This window comes from Gekko japonicus, unplaced genomic scaffold, assembly GCF_001447785.1.
Source record: "Gekko japonicus isolate JY-2015 unplaced genomic scaffold, Gekko_japonicus_V1.1 scaffold4331, whole genome shotgun sequence".
Taxonomy (NCBI): domain Eukaryota; kingdom Metazoa; phylum Chordata; class Lepidosauria; order Squamata; family Gekkonidae; genus Gekko; species Gekko japonicus.
Genome location: NW_015174380.1, coordinates 41,219 through 57,746, shown reverse-complemented (window position 1 = coordinate 57,746; position 16,528 = coordinate 41,219). Strand labels below are relative to the sequence as shown.

Here is a 16,528-nt window from a genome sequence, read left to right as displayed (position 1 = left end):
ATAGGAACACACAAGTGATGAAAATCAGAATGCAGATTAGTTTCAGAGGGTAGGCCTGGTGGTCTGCAGTACAACAGCTGGATCTGTGTCCGACAAAGGGGGCTTTGATTCTTGAAAGCTTACACCCTGAGACTCTTGTGGATCTATAAAGTGCCCCTGGACTCAGATCCAATGGAGAGAATTAGTGCTTTGTTTCCGGACTGTCCACGTTTCCATCCCGTCTGAAACAAAGTATTTGTCTCCCCTCACAGAAAGTCTGCCAGGTTCCCAATGCAGGGTCAACCTGCGCATCCCACAGACAACCCGTTGAGGGATCAGACGAGAGTTGGCACCTACGGGTTGGGAAATGCCTGGAGATTTTGGGGGTGGAGCCTGAGGAGGGCGGGGTTTGGGGAGGGGAGGGACTTCATCTGGGTATAATGCCACAGAGTCCTCTTTCCAAAGCAGCCATCTTCTTCAGGTGAGCCGATCTCTGTCCCCCGGGAATCAGCTGTCATCCCAGGAGACCTCCAGCCACCACCTGGAGGTTGGCAACCTTAGATCATACTAAGGTGGTCCCTTCTGAGGGACCTCCGAAGACACTGCTTGTTCCTATCCCTTGTTTTGATAGCTCTGCTTCTGACTGGGGGCGGGAAAGGAGGGGCTGCTTGTTTTTACTTCTCTGCAATTGTGACATCACCCTGCCAACAAAAGCCCGGATGGTCAAAGCAATGGTATTCCCAGTAGTCATGTATGGCTGCGAGAGTTGGACTATAAGGAAGGCCGAGCGCCGAAGAATAGATTCTTTTGAACTATGGTGCTGGAGAAGACTCTTGAGAGTCCCTTGGACTGCAAGGAGATCAAATCAGTCAATCCTAAAAGAAATCAACCCTGACTGTTCCCTGGAAGGCCAGATAATGAAACTGAAGCTCAAATACTTTGGCCACCCAATGAGAAGGGAGCACTCCCTGGAGAAGACCCTGATGCTGGGAAAGATTGAAGGTCAAAGAAGACGGGGACGGCAAAGGATGAGATGGTTAGACAGTGTCATAGATGCAACGAACATGAAATTGAGCCAACTTCAGAGGACGGCGGAAGACAGGAGGGCCTGGCAGGAGCTGGTCCATGGGGTCGCGAAGAGTCGGACTCGACTGTGCGACTGAACAACAACAATGGTGATTGTGTTTTAATTTTGTAAGGTTGCTTTTGATTAAGTTTTGTTAGCTGCCTTATGGATTCCCCCCCCCCCAGATCAGAAGGCGGGATATAAACTGAAACTCTGTCTTTATTGCATCAGGCCATAACCTGTAGCAACAAAGATTCCATCAAAATCAAAACAAGAAACTTCCAAACATTTTCATAGGAAAAATTAAATGCAAATGTTCCACCCCCAAGAAATGCTCACCTCATGAAATTCCTTTTCAGCTATCTGCATGCTTTTCAACTTTGTCATGCATCGTCACCTCGAAGTGACATTCCATAACTCAGAGTGCAAATGGGTTAATTTGGCCTTAAGAGCCGAGTTCAAGGCACAACAGCCTTGTTTTTTTTAAAGCTATTTCTGCATGCACCCACAAGCACAATCCCCTTTGCTTCCCTTTCCAGGCTGGCCTAAATCCGTTTCCAAAAATTCTGACAGCCTCAATCTGAGTACCTCTGAACACGTACAGAATACCTTTCCCTTCAGAGAACAGAGCATGTGAAGAATAGAGATGTGAACCTAAAGGAAAATAAAATCAGAAAAATGGGGGGGGGAACACTTTCCCCCCAAGGTCTCTTTACAGTTTTTCTCATGGAAAAACAGGAAATTTGGGGGGGAGTACTGAAAAAAATGCCTGTGAAATATTTTCTCTTTTAAAATGAGTGAAATACGTTTAAGGCGGGCATCTGTAGACATAATGCAGCTCTTAAATCCCAACGTGCATTGGGGGAGCATGCAGGGCTTCCATTGGTTCTCAACTGATGAATGCGTTCCATTGTCCTTTGGACCTGACTCTTCCTTTGTGGTTGACATTTTCACCTCTCTCTCTCTCTCTCTCTCTCAACCCCCTGTGACACATACACCCACAGACTAGGGTTGCTGCCAGGTCCCCCTTGGCCACCAGCAGTAGGGTTGCCAGATCCAGGCTGGGAAACTCCTGGAGATTTGGGAATAGAGCCAGAGGAGGACAGCAACTTCAGCGGGGAACAGAGTCCACCCACCAAAGCATCCATTTTCTCCAGGGGAACCGATCTCTGTAGTCTGGAAATGAGCTGTAATTCCTGGGGATCCCCAGGTCCCATCTGGAGGCGGGCATCCCTACTGAGTGACTGATGTAACAAGTAGCCTATTGCCCTGCCTTGCAGGGGAGGGGAGGGACCTCAGCACTACATAATGCCGTACATAGAGTCCAGGGGAACTCACCTTTGTCATCTGGAAACCAGCTGCAATTCCAGATCGCCAAGCTTCACCTGGAGGTTGGCAACCATTACAGCTGGATATTACCCTGGACTACTTGCAATTCAAGGCTCCTTCATCCTGCTGCCCCCCCCCCCCCCCCCACATAAAATGAATGCAACATGAAGGTCCACACATTGCACCTGAAGATGTGGATGCTGTAAATCCACACAAGTTTTTTGCCAGAACAAAATTGGACTGGCCTCTGTTAAGGAACTAAATAAAAGCAAAGGAATCCTGGTCGATCAGCCACGCTCCAGGAGTCTCCGGTCTCTGCAATTCTTCACAATGAATGAACCCACGCAAGGATCAGCACAGCGGACCAGAGGACTAGCGGAAGAGCCTGGGAAAGCCGGGCGGAAACGCCTCTCCTGGAAACGGAAGTGGGTTGCAGTAGTGGCGGAAATGGAGGCTAAGGGGCGGGACGAAAGAGGCTGCAGCCCGGGCGCTTGCTTAGCACCCAAAATGGCGGCGGGGATGTACCTGGAGCATTACCTGGACAGTAAGACGCGGCGCGGGATTCTGGGGATTGCAGGGAGGGGAAAGATCCGCAAAAACCAGCACTCGCCTCTGACTGGCGTTTCCGGGGGACACAGGTGGAAAGCGTGTTTTGCTTACACGTAGAGCAGGGTTCACACGTTACGAAGGGGGTAAACTCGGGTTTGGTCCCGGCTGCTTACGTAATATCGGCCTGCAGCCAATCAGGGTTCCCTGACGGGAGTATCTGTCATACACGCGTTTGCGGGCTCCTGTGTGTTACACATCCACGCCTTTTCTTTTGGGTGTGCCCTTAAAAATGAAGCGAGTGAAATGTTTTGGGGGCGTTTACTGCGGGTATATGGGGCCCTGCCTTTCTTTTGAAGGCGGCAGGGTGGGTGAAGGAAGTGACTTTACAAAGGGGCTGTTTGACACTGGTACTTAAAATGCGAATACATTTTTTAAAGGATGTTTTTGAGGGGCGTGAAGAGGTTTGTCAAACTTGCCTCACCGTCTACAGTGTGGGTCTCCTGACAGCGTTAAATTGGGTTGCCAGGTCTGGGTTGGGAAATACCTGGAGACTTTGGGGGTGGACCCTGGGGAGGCTGGAGTGGGGGGGGGAAGGACCTCAACAGGGTACAATGCCAGAGAGTCCACCTCCCAAAGCAGCCATTTTCTCCAGGGAAACTGATGTTGGTCATCTGGAGACCAATGGTAATAGTGGGATATCCCCAGGTACCACCTGGAGGTTGGCAGCCCTAGCATTAAAGCATGTTTGAATGAAGAAGAAAGATTCAAGTGGGTAGCCACGTTGGTCTGAAGCAGCAGAACAACGTTTGAGTCCAGCGCTTCCTTTAAAACCAAAAATGTTTTATTCTGGGTATAAGCTTTTGTGTGCACCCACACTCCTTCAGGTAGATTGTTTCTGAAGAATTGTGAGTGCTCACAAAAGCTTATACCCAGATTAAAACTTTGTTGGTCTTAAAGGTGCCACTGGACTCCCAACTTTGTTCATGAAGAAGAAATAATCCTCCTCTTTGGAGCTGCAGGTGTAACAAGGGAATGATGAGGACAAGTGAAGTTTCGCCAGCCAGTGAATCCCATTGTTACCAGAAAGCAGGGTGGAGAGGGGTTGCCAGCTGGCCTGGACAAAAATGCCCTGCCCCTTCCAAGGAGCCTTAAAGTAAAGGTAAAGGTTCCCTTGCTCGAAAGCCAGTCGAATCTGACTCTAGGGTTGCGGTGCTCATCTCCGTTTCAAAGCCGAAGAGCCAGCGCTGTCCGAAGACGTTTCCGTGGTCATGTGGCCGGCATGACTAAACACCAAGGAGCACGGAACGCTGTTACCTTCCCACCGAAGTGGTACCTATTTATCTACTTGCAATTTCTTGCTTTTGAACTGCTAGGTTGGCAGGAACTGGGGCCAGAGAAGGGCGCTCACTCCGTCATGCGGCACACTCGGGTCTCGAACTGCTGAACTACTGACCTTCCACAGCCTGGAGTTCAGCGTCTTAACCACTTGAGCCACCACAGCTCCTCCAAGGAGCCTTAATGGAATGTTAATTACTGTTCCCAAACATTAATCAACTGTTCAAGGGAACTGGATATTTTTTCTGCCGCCCTAAAAGTGGGGCTGACATTATTATGCTATCAAGACCCCACGTGCATCCTATAGGGATGCTTCCTGGAGAGCCAGTCCGGGCTGAAGCTCCCCGTTCAGCTCTTGCTTGGTGACACATCTGTGTTTGTCTCCATTTTAATCATTTGTGGATCACAACACAGCAACTTGGGCATGAAATCATCTGTGCCAGTATTCAGTCAGTGTGGAACTAATGTGAGCCTTGATTATACTCTAAGAAGATATGAAGAACAGGGCAGAAAGAAGATTCCCCCCCCCCCCCACTTCCCTTCCTTGATTGACTTGTGACTCTTTGCCCCCCCAGGTATTGAGAACCTCCCCTTTGAGCTGCAGAGAAACTTCCAACTCATGCGAGATCTGGACCAACGGACAGAAGGTGCGCCCTGGAGACTGAACCGAGAGTCGGGCTCCGGATGAATCTGTTTCTCTTTACGGCCTTGCGTCTGTGCAGGGCTGCTGATTGTGCTATCGTGGCTCTATAGCTGTCGTTTGTGACCGGATTTCCGTACTTGGGCACGGTAACCCAGTTTGCTGTAGGCGCAGCAATCGCACAGTGTCCAGCGATGTTTGGATGCACCCTTCATGACGCTATTGCGGAACAGTGTACGGGGACTTCCCGTTCCCTTTGTCTGGGACCTGGTGTCTGACAAGCACGGCCTTCGTTATAACGCTTTTCCCTGCCTCTGCTTTCAGATCTTAAGGCGGAAATCGATAAACTGGCCACCGAATATATCAGCAATGCGCGGACGCTGTCTTCGGAGGAGAAACTGGGGCTGCTCAAGCAAATCCAAGAGGCCTACGGGAAGTGCAAGGAGTTTGGGGACGATAAAGTGCAGCTGGCCATGCAGACGTACGAGATGGTATGAGGCACAGCCAGGGAGCAGAGGCCCCGGGGTCTGATTTGGTGGGGAGGGTAGCCTGGGGCTGAAGGGTTTGACTAGAAGTGTGTATGGGGGGGACACCCGAATTCAGATCCCCACTCAGCCACGAAACGCACTGGATGACCCTGGGCCATTCGTTCACTCTCAGCCTCACCTACCTCACAGGGTTCTTGAAAGCCTACAATGCCAGAAGGGAGACCCATGTAGACCAGCGCACAGGAGCGGAGCTCCAGCAGTAAGGAGTCCAGGGGGCGGGCACATGCAAAAAGTCCCGCTTCCTGCTCCCAGCAGCCCTCAGTTGGGCCATGAGGAGCAAGAAGCAGCCAGGTAAGTTGTAGAGCCCCCCCATCCCACCTTCAGGTACAAGCTCTCCCTCCTCTGTGAGGGCAGATCTGCGCGTCCCCCCCATAGCTAGCAATCCAAAACAGCCCAGTGGCACCTTTAAGACCAAGTTTGATTCAGGTACAAGCTCCACCTCCTCTGTGAGGACAGATTTGCACGTTTCTCCCCCCCCCATAGCGAGCAATCCAAAACAGTTCAATGGAGCCTGAGCGGTGGGTGTTGCCTTCTTTCTGACACACTTCTGGTGATGTCAGGGAGTGTGGCATATGCAAATAAGTTATGCTAATAAATTATGCTACTGAGCTCCTGCACCTCTTTTTCTACGAAATGACTCCTGGGTAGGTTGTTATTTATTTATTGACTGTATCCTGTCTTCCTCTTGTGTGGAGCTCAGGGCTGCATACGTGGTTTTCTCCTCTTCCAAATGACTCTAGCATATCTGTGTTGAATCTTCAAGTCTTCCGAAAAGCCACCCAGTGTGGGTCAGGGGCTCGCAACTTCATTGAGCCTGTGGGCACTTCTGGCTTTTGAGAACCGATCTCTGTAGCCTGGAAATGAGCTGTAATTCCTGGGGATCCTGGGGATTATTACAGTCAATCACAAAATGGCTGCCATGGAGTCAGTGACAGGATGCTGGGGGGGGCAGTGTTTCAGGACAGGTGTTCTCCAGTGATGGAGGCAGTTACGATGGAGAGCCATGTGGTGGTTAGAGTGTTGGACTAGGATCTGGGAGTCCCAAGTTCGAATCCCCGCTCTGCCTTAGAAGCTTGCTGGGAGACCTTGGACTAGTCACACGCTCCCAACCTAATTTTCTTCATGTGGCTAATATGAGGATAAAATGGAGGAGAGGGGAATGATATAAGTTGCTTCGGGTGAGACAAGTGCAGGATATATATACAGTAAATAAGTAAGCGGGCTCTCTCCCTGTGGTTGCTCCCTGCCGACACAAAGGTGATCTTTGGGGGGAGGGTTTTCTGAAGCACCTCCAGTGAGGTAGAGGAATGTCAGAATTGGCTCTTTACTTTGAGGAAGAAGGAAGGGGTCCCTGGGGAATGCATCGGAACACGTTGGACCTAAGGGAACTCATCTTGCCTTTACAGAGGCCTTGTTCCCCTTCTCCCAGTTTTTCTTTTCCCCCCTCCTGGAGCTTTGGGGGGTAGCGGTGAAAAGTGCGGTCAAGTCGCAGCCGACGTAGAGTAACCAGTGTTCCCTCTAAGCTAAGTTAGCGTGAGCTAGGAAGGAGGGCTCCAGAGCAAACTAATTGATGCAGCAGCCCAATCGCTCGCTCACCACTTTAATGCCAGTAGCTCACAAAGTAGAATTTTTGCTCACAGGACTCCACAGCTCAGAGGGGGCATTGATAGCAACCCCGTAGGGTTTTCAAAGCAAAAGCTGTTTGGAAGTATTTTGCCATTGCCTGCTTCTACGTAGCAGCCCTGGGCTTCCTGGATGGTTTCCCATCCAAGCAGTCAGTGTACTGCCTTGATGCTGTGGGGAGCCTGGCACCAAGCAGTAACCAGGGCCGACCTTGCTTCGCTTCCAAGATCTGACGAGATCGGGATAGCCTGGGCCGTCCAGGCCGGGGATGCTGTGGGAGGGACTCTCTGGGTCATCTCAAAGAATGTTTCCGGTCCCTTTTTGTGCCCGCAGGTGGATAAGCACATCCGCCGGCTGGACACAGACCTTGCCCGGTTTGAAGCCGACCTGAAGGAGAAGCAGATTGAGTCGAGCGACTACGACAGCTCCTCGAGCAAAGGCAAAAAGAGTGAGCCCCGGGCTCTGGGGGGAAGGGTGCTGCGGGGAGGGACAGGAGCGGGAAGAGGGGGCCGGCCACCGAGACAGCAGGAGGGAAGGTTTCCGAGCAAACCACTGTGATAAAAAAAGAGTCCTGTGATGGGATTGGCTACCTTTACCAAAGAGGGTTTGAGGCAGTGTTTCTGAAGGAGATGGGGCACTCCAAAAGCAAATGGGACGTCTTGGACTTGGTTTGGAGGGATCTGTATTCACATCCCAGCTCCACCAAGAGCCAGTTTGGTGTAGTGGTTAGGAGCGTGGACTTTAAACTGGGAGAACTGGGTTTGATTCCCCACGCCTCCACATGCAGCTGCTGGTGTGACCTTGGGTCAGTTACAAGTTATTTCAGAGCTGTTCTCTCAGGGGCAGTTCTCAAGAGAGCTCTCTCAGCCCCACTTACCTCACAGGGTGTCTGCTGTGGGGAGGGGAAGGGAAAGGGATGGTAAGCCACTCTGAGACTCCTTCGGGTAGTGACGGGCGGGGGATAAATCCCATCTCTTCTTCTCCTTCTCCCTAGGGACCCATGCGTCAGTCACCATTTCTCAGCCTCACCTTGCCTTATAGGGTTGTTGTGAGGGTAAACAGAGTGGGAGGGAAGCATGTTGTCATGTCTTCCTGGGAGGAAGGATGGCATCCAAAGGCGATCTTGATTGTTGTCAAAAGTTTTCACAGCTCATTAGCTGTTGTAGATTTTCCGGACTGTATGGCCGTGGTCTTGATGTTTCGCCAGTAGCTATGACTGGCCTCTTCAGAGGTATAACACAGAGAGATGGAGGACTCTCTGTGCCCCACCTTCCTGACTAGATATAAATTACCTGCCTACCGTTTTGCTTCTCACCTTGACACAGAGAGTCCTCCGTCTTTCTGTGTTATACCTCTGAGGATGCCAGTCACAGCTACTGGCGAAACATCAGGTCCGACAATGCCAAGACCACGGCCATACAACCTGGAAAATCTACAACAGCTAGTGATCTTGCTTGTTGCGAAAGGAACAAGCCAGTTTGGTGTAGTGGTTAAGTGTGCGGACTCTAATCTGGGAGAACCGGGTTTGATTCCCCACTCCTCCACTTGCACCTGCTGATGTGACCTTGGGTCAGTCACAAACTCTGGCACAGCTGTTCCTGAAAGAGCAGTTTCTGTCAGAGTTCTCTCAGCCCCACCCACCTCACAGGGTGTCTGTTGTGGGGAGGAGAAGGGAAAGGAGTTTGTAAGCCGCTCTGAGACTCCAAGTGAAGGGCGGGGTATAAATCCAATCTCTTCTCTTCTTCTTCTTCAACTGGAGATCTGCGACCCCAGATCCACAAGCTTGCTCGAGGCCATTCCCTGGGATTATTAATTGCACGGCTCTCTCCGTGGTGTTTCCCATCTCACGGCAGCGGCACTGGCCGGGCAGTCCTTGGTCCACCCTTCTCCCAAATGAATTTCTCTGCCAGTGAGCCCTAATCCAGAAAGGGGGTGGGGTGCAGAGTAGCTCAGGAGCAGCGGAGCACCTCTTTGCCTTCACTGGGATTCTCTGCAAAAGAGGCTGGTGATGGGTTTGAAAGGAGACCGGGCAAATCAACGAAGGACCGAACTGTCAGGAGCTGTCAGCTCCAGTGGCTAAATGGAACTTCCCCGCTTAGAGGCAATCTATCTCTGTATGTGGGTCGCCGTGAAGCAAGCAAGAGGGGGAGAACTGTTGCCTTGGTGACTCTTTTGTGTTCTTCCTGGAAGCGCCTGGGCAGCCTCCCTTGGAAACCGGACGGTGGGCTAGAGGAGCTCTTGGTCTAATCCAGCAGGACCCTGTTAGCAGGTGCTCGGAATAACGCCTGCAAAGCGGGCGGGTTTGCATCAGTTGGCTTAGTTCGCTCATATTTGCTGAGCTAGAGAATGTGGCCGTTACTGTCCCTGGTGAAGCTGGTAAGGGATTCTTCTTTTCCATTGCCGGACTGTTTGTGACACTTTGGATGCAATTGGGAGAGAGGGGTAGCTTGCTTATTTATTTATTTATTTATTTGACTTATAGCTCTCCCTCCCCTGTACAACAGGGCTCAGAGCAGGTTACAACATCCCTAAAGCATTCAGACCATTCAGACATCAGTAATTCTGTAACACTATAAATGCAATAAAGTAACAACCCTGAATAGAGCTGCGGTGGCTCAAGTGGTTAAGACGCTGAACTGCAGGCTGTGGAAGGTCAGTAGTTCAGCAGTTCGAGACCCGGGTTGCCGCATGACGGAGTGAGCTCCCGTCTCTAGTTCCAGCTCCTGCCAACCTAGCAGTTCGAAAGCAAGAAATTGCAAGTAGATAAATAGGTACCACTTTGGTGGGAAGGGAACAGCGTTCCGTGCGCCTTGGTGTTTAGTCATGCCGGCCACATGACCACGGGAACGTCTTTGGACAGCGCTGGCTCTTCGGCTTGGAAACGGAGATGAGCACCGCAACCCTAGGGTCGGATTCGACTGGCTTTCGAGCAAGGGAACCTTTACCTTTTAAGAAGGGGCAGGTCCAAGCCGACGGAGCTTGATCTCCACCCAGATGAATGAGGGCAGGGGTCATCTGGTGGGTTGGGGACCCTCGTATGCGGAGCCCATCGGACGGACCTTTTTGGCTGCGTTTGGGAAGGTACCTGCTGCTCCCGCCCATGCCCGGAGGGCAAAACCACTGTGCCTCTTGCTCTTCTATGTGTACATACTAACAGGAGCAGCGGGGCAGAGAAGTGGCCCCTTGCAATTGCTCCTGTTGAGACAGCCAGGCACAGAGATTCTGGCTCCTCCTCTTCCTGCCGCGTGACAGTAATGTCATGTGACTTCCTGCCATGTGCTCAGAGCTTGGCAGGTCCCAACCTGGCGCCTGGGTCTCTGGCCTGGGAAGGTTCAGAACCACAAGGGGTAGCCTATTTTTGTTCCAGCCTCATGCAGCACGGAGTCACTGTTGTCCCCAGAATCTTTGCCAAGGTGATAGGCCGTGGTTTCCCAGCCCTTTGTTTCTCGGAGTAAGCGGGATAGTGGCGTGCAGGTGGGGAGAGGCAGCATCCATTTTGTCAGTGACCACGCTAGCTTTGTTGTTTCCTCACTCTTTTTTTGTCCCCTCGAAGGAGCACAGAGTACGGGATGCCTTCGGTGACCTTTGGCAACGTGCATCCTTCCGACGTGCTAGACATGCCCGTGGATCCCAACGAGCCCACCTACTGCCTGTGCCACCAGGTGTCCTACGGGGAGATGATCGGCTGTGACAACCCAGATGTGAGCACTTCTCTGGGAGTGGAAGTCGGGGAACGAGGGATGCCGTGATAGTGGTCTCGGTACACGTTTCCACTGCTCCAAATGAAGGGACAGTCCAACATTTGCAGATGTGGGCATGTGGAGAGGGGCTGTGGCTCTGTGTAGAGCATCCGCTTGGCGTGCAGAAGGCCCCAGGTTCGATTGCCGACATCTCCAGTGGAAAGGACCAGGTTGTAGGTGATTCAAAAGACCTCTGCTCGATATGAGACCCTAGAGAGCAGCTGCCAGTCTGAGTAGACAATACTGAGTGTGATGGACCAGTGGGTTTGATTCAAGTATAAGGCAGCTTTGTGTGACATCTTGAAGGCCTTATTGAATACCTTTTAAGGAGTTGAGATTTCCAAATGCTGATGTATGTCTATATTTATGGCATTAAATCCAATTGCAACAACAACAATAATACAGTCCACAGTAAATTATAACCAGGGAAAACCAATAAATAACAACTGTGTACTGACCAACCCGCACAAGAGCTATTAGGAAGAGACTTCAACACAATAAGTAATTCAATACATGTAATCCATCATAGGAAAATACACAAATTCATAATATCCCAAAGGGAAAGAACAAAGTCCAGAATAACAATCTCTCACAACAATCAGGTCTGGAATAGATGTCCACAATGAAGTCTGGAATAGATGTCCAACACTTTTCCTAGGTATTGATTAGTGTTTCGGACTTCAGGTTCTTCCTCAGGAACTACAAGCTATAAAAATATAGAATACATCATACTAATACAATGCAAACATTTAAAGCACATAATATTTCACAAAATACAACCATTTTTTAAACCATTTAACACTTATTTTATACAGTCTCATGTAATCTTACCCACTACAGGAAGTCTCATTGCAGTTTCTTAACTGGTAAACATTATTCAGTTTCTCTGTAAAAGATAATGTCTCCTTAGAATTAATCATATAGTTTACAAAGCAAAAAATATGGACCACTACATAATCTAGTTACATATGGGCCAGGTCTCCTAAGCTTTAGAAAGCACCTACAAGGGTTGCTACTATGTAAGTTGGACCAAACATGCCTCAGAGTAACTAACCTACTGTTACCTCCAAGGAATATCAGGGCTGGGATGCAGAAGCAGAAAATAGCAAGCCACCTCTCTGAAATGTCCACGTCCCACTAGGGGTCACCAGAAGTCAGCCATGGCTTCCAGGCGTGCACGAACACACGCAAAATACAAAAAAAAAGAAGGCAAAACAATTAGCAAATCATTCTTTGACTTGTTGTTCAGCGTCCTGTATTTATTTATCTCATTCAAAGTAGAAGCCCATGCAAAACTGAGAGCAGGAGGTTCTTTTGTTGTGCACTACATTTGGGAGAGTTTGGAATGAGGTTGCAAAACAGCCTGGGATGGGCCACTTTGTTTCCCCCCCATAGATTTATAAGTCTTACTAAAAAACTGTGACTCTTTTTTTCCGAGGAGGGGGTCAGTGGGGGGAAGGATAAGTCCCACGGAAGGGAGAGTAAGACATTCTGAAGGAGGCAAGAGTGGGTTGTTCGAGAAGAAGGAAGCCTTATGGTGAAGAAAAACTGGCTTCCAAGGACCATGACAGCCTTTTGTCAGGGTGGGAGAGAGAATTTCGGGGGTGGGTGGGTTGAGAAGCCACAAAGCGAGGAAACCGGAGTGGTTGCTGACCTATCTTTCTGTCCTTCTTTGTACTCTCCCGCAGTGTTCCATCGAGTGGTTCCATTTTGCTTGCGTGGGGTTGACGACCAAGCCGAGAGGGAAATGGTGAGTGATCGTGGACTGTCGAGAGAGCCCCGTTTTTTTCTCTAGGAGTCAGGGGCTTGGGAGTCTGAAAATGTGGGTGGAGGAATGCCTGCCCTCATGGGTTAAGAAGGACTACCATATAATGCGCAGGTGGAGGGGGAGAGGTGGAAGAAAGATTTTATAGTGCAAGGATCCCTGGCAGGTGCGGTTCCAGGTGCATGTCTGTCTGTCTACTCCAGGGGTCCCCAACGTGGTATCTGTGGGTGCCGTGGCGCCTGCTGACACCTTTCCTGGTGCCCGCCAAGTGTTTTTCGGAAGTGGGTGGGGCCAGGTAGGGCTTTTGCCCAGCAAGGTTTCTGATTGGCTACTAGAAATTTGATCGTCTGTGCAGATTTCTAAAAAGGCTGCTTTAGCAGCAGCTATCACCACCGCACAAGGACCTACACTGTGTTACCGAAGGGAAGCTGTGGCAATCATTCTGTGGCTGGCTGACTGAAGACCGAGCGGACCAGGCCCTGCGGTTCTGGAAAGCTTTGAGCACAGATTCGACCACGGGTCCCCAACCTTTTTGAGCCTGTGGGCACATTTGGAATTCTGACGCAGCATGGTGGGCTCTTTTTGTAGCAGGAACTCATTTGCATATTAGGCCACACCTCCTAATGTAGCCAATCCTCCAAGAGCTTACAGAGCTCTTCTTACAGGGGCTACTGTAAGCTCTTGGAGGATTGGCTACATTAGGAGGTGTGGCCTAATATGCAAATGAGTTCCTGCTACAAAAAGAGCCCACCATGCTGCGTCAGAATTCCAAATGTGCCCACAGGCTCAAAAAGGTTGGGGACCCGTGGTCGAATCTGTGCTCAAAGCTTTCCAGAACCGCAGGGCCTGGTCCGCTCGGTCTTCAGTCAGGGATGGAGATCACATTTGGCCCGCACTTCAGATGTATCCCCAAGTATAGTACTTCTATTTCCGCATGTTAAGCAAATGGCAACCTGACCTGGATGGCCTAGGCTCGCCCGGTCTCATCAGATTTGGGGAGTTAAGCAAGGTTAATACTTGGAGGGGAGACGACCAAGGAAGTCCAGGGTCACTGTGCAGAGGCAGGCACTGGCCAACCACCTCTGAACATCGCTTGCCTTGAAATCCCCACCAGGGCCGCCGTGAGTCAGTTGCAACCAAGGCTCCCTCTAAGCTGTGGAGCCTTGTGAGCAAAAATCCTACTTTGTGAGCTCTTGGCATTACAGTCGTGCGTGAACGATTGGGCTCCTGTGTAAATGAGTTTGCTCTGGGGCCATCCTTCCCTGAGCGGAGACAAAAATGTGTGAGCCGGAGGCTAGAAAACTGTGAGCTGGCTCACACTAACTCAGCTTAGAGGGAACACTGGTTGCAACTTGACATAGAAATGTTCTAAATAAATGAAACACGGTGGTTTGCATCCCATGGGTCAGTAGTGACTGTTACCCACTGTGCCATCTGTAATGCTGCCGGAGGGGATTGTCTTCATAAGAACATAAGAGATGCCAATGTTGGATCAGGCCAAAGGCCCATCCAGTCCAACACTCTGTATCACACAGTGGCCAGAAATACCAGGGGCCATCAGGAGGTCCACCAGTGGGGCCAGGACATTAGAAGCCCTCCCACTGTTGACCCCCCCCCCAAGCACCAAGATGACAGAGCATCACTTGCCCCAGAGTCCCTATCTATACCTTGTGGCTAAGAGCCACTGATGGACCTCTGCTCCATATGCTTATCTAATTCCCTTTTGAAGCCGTCCATGCTTGTAGCCGCCACCACTTCCTGTGGCAGTGAATTCCAAGTGTTGATCACTCTTTGGGTGAAGAAGTACTTCCTTTTATCCGTTCTAACCCGACCGTGCCTCATTCTTCCTCGTGCCTCATGGGCAGACAGCCCAGTCTGCTGTGTGAGGTGACTGTCTCCCCCCTGCCTCGTGGCAAGGTCATATCCGTATACCAATATAGCCACTTTGTCCACTCCATTCTCTTTGTGCCATTTGGTTTCTAGTATGTGGACACGGGGATTTCTTATACAGAGAATGTCTCTCCGAATTATTTCCAGTTAGTGTTTGGACTTATCTTCTCTCTCTCTTGCTCACCACCAGGTTCTGCCCTCGTTGTTCCCAGGAGAGGAAGAAGAAGTAAACTTCCCCCATCCCCTGAGGTCCGGATACTATTGTCAGAACGCCCACCCCGGCCCCTGGGCTTCAGCACTCTTCTCCCAGTTCCTGGGCCCTTGTAGTTGGGGGGGGGGCTAACCCTGGGCGAGCAGAGCTGCCCGTGAATGGTTTGTATCCTCATGACAGTTCCTGCGTGTGCTGAAACATTCACTGCTTCCTGGACCCTCTGGGAAGTAACTCTGTGGCAACGACCTTGGAGGGCGGAGATTCCACAGGATGTAGCAAGCTCTCTTCATCTGGCGGTCTTTGTTCCAAAACCTGGTATCGGCTTGAAGAAATGTGGACTTTCTCGAGGGAAAGGAAATGACAACCGGATAACCCAGGAGACTAGCAAAATCGTCCCTTTGAGCTCCTTTGTTTTCCTGATTTGTGGCCCCGTCGGAGGAACAGCCAGGTTAGCCCTTACCTGGTTGTTCACAAGCTGGCATCCCTTCCCTTCCCGTCCCTAGATTCTTCTTTAGAAGGAAAAGAAACCATTTAGGGCCTGCTGGGCATTACATCTTGTCTTCTTGGGGAGTGGGGACCCCCTCTGCCAGGTGAGCCTCCTCCCTCTTCCACCATCCCCAACAAATGAAGCATTCGTGACCTGGCAGTCCAGTCTTCTGTCACGGAGGCCAGCTGGGATCTGCTCCCCTCCTGGTGCTGTTTGTTTGGGGGGGAGTCGAAACCCAGTGTTGTACGATACAGCATTAAATAAAAGTCAGTTCAACAAACCTGTGGAGCGATTCTCTCAAGTTCAGGCAGAGGGTGGGATTCTGCATTGACCCAGTGGTTGACAGGGAATCCTCAGATCACAGAAGACGGGCTTGTAAATCCTCTGGGAAATTCCAGCAAGTGCTCGGACATAATGCCTGTGTTGTATGCTTCGGTGGCCATGTCCGCTTTTGCCTGAGGCCTGAGCTGTTCATAGGTGGGAGCCAAGAAAAGAAAAAAGCGAAAGGTGGTGGCAGTAAAAGGGGGAAAAAAGCAAAAGGTGGTGGCTGAAGAAGGAAGCAGAAAGGTGTAACAGATGAGTAGTGTGAGCAGGGCACAGCGTTGAGCAACCAGCGGTAAAGTGTACTTAACTGGAAGAACCCGAATATTTCACTTAAAAGTATGGCGGAAGCTTTTATAAAGTGTACTTAACTGGAAGAACCCGAATATTTCACTTAAAAGTATGGCGGAAGCTTTTAACGCGAAGAACCCGAATATTTCACTTAAAGTATGGAGCATTGTATTCATGTTTGATCATTGAGCTTAAAACCTTTGGTCATAGAAGCTAATAAACAAAAGTAAGTAGAGTATGGAGGAAGCTTTTAACTAGAAGAACTCGAATATTTCACTTAAAATATGGAAGCTTTTAACTGGAAGAACGCGAATATTTCACTTAAAGTATGGAGGAAGCTTTTTGCATGTGTCTGTTGGGGGGGATGCAGGGTGAAAGTGGCCTTGTATGATGCAGGCTTTGGGTTCTCTGTCTGGATACTCGGCTTCAGGCTCTACACTCCAGTTCAATAAATCAGGCAAAAGGTACTTTTATTATCAAAGAAAAGGCAAGGCAACCTTGAACAATAATTAGATGAACAAAGGAAAACTCAACTCCTTCGATGGTTGCCAAAGCACAAATAGTCATTAAAATCAGCTGAAACTTACTCAAACTCCAAAAGGTAGGGAAAATCCTGCCCAGAAGATGTGCGCCTCCTTCCACCACCCCCCACCTACCATTTTGACTTTTATCCTCGGAAGGACCTCTTAAGACGCTACCCCTCCCTCTGTCCAGTCCAGCTGTTAATTAAGATATCTCAGCTGTGCAGCTCTAA

The 16,528-nt window shown here is 50.2% G+C and overlaps 1 protein-coding gene across 1 annotated transcript; it reads left to right on the top strand.

Moving 5' to 3' along the window:
- The first annotated feature begins 2,834 nt into the window (after positions 1-2,834).
- ING4 (inhibitor of growth family member 4) lies at positions 2,835-15,427 on the top strand. The gene is made up of 8 exons (XM_015424355.1): positions 2,835-2,918; positions 4,834-4,905; positions 5,223-5,389; positions 7,403-7,521; positions 7,557-7,637; positions 10,623-10,770; positions 12,498-12,559; positions 14,655-15,427. The coding sequence occupies exons 1-8, from the start codon at positions 2,882-2,884 to the stop codon at positions 14,692-14,694; spliced, it is 726 nt and encodes a 241-aa protein (XP_015279841.1). The 5' UTR covers positions 2,835-2,881; the 3' UTR covers positions 14,695-15,427.
- Positions 15,428-16,528: the final 1,101 nt, after the last annotated feature.

Bases quoted from the DNA above. Each gene is read 5' to 3' on its own strand.
- ING4 (XM_015424355.1), top strand. From the start codon at position 2,882: ATGGCGGCGGGGATGTACCTGGAGCATTACCTGGACA. The intron at 7,638-10,622 runs GTCCTGTGATGG...GTCCCCTCGAAG, and splicing joins ACCACTGTGATAAAAAAAGA to GAGCACAGAGTACGGGATGC. The intron at 10,771-12,497 runs GTGAGCACTTCT...ACTCTCCCGCAG, and splicing joins TCGGCTGTGACAACCCAGAT to TGTTCCATCGAGTGGTTCCA.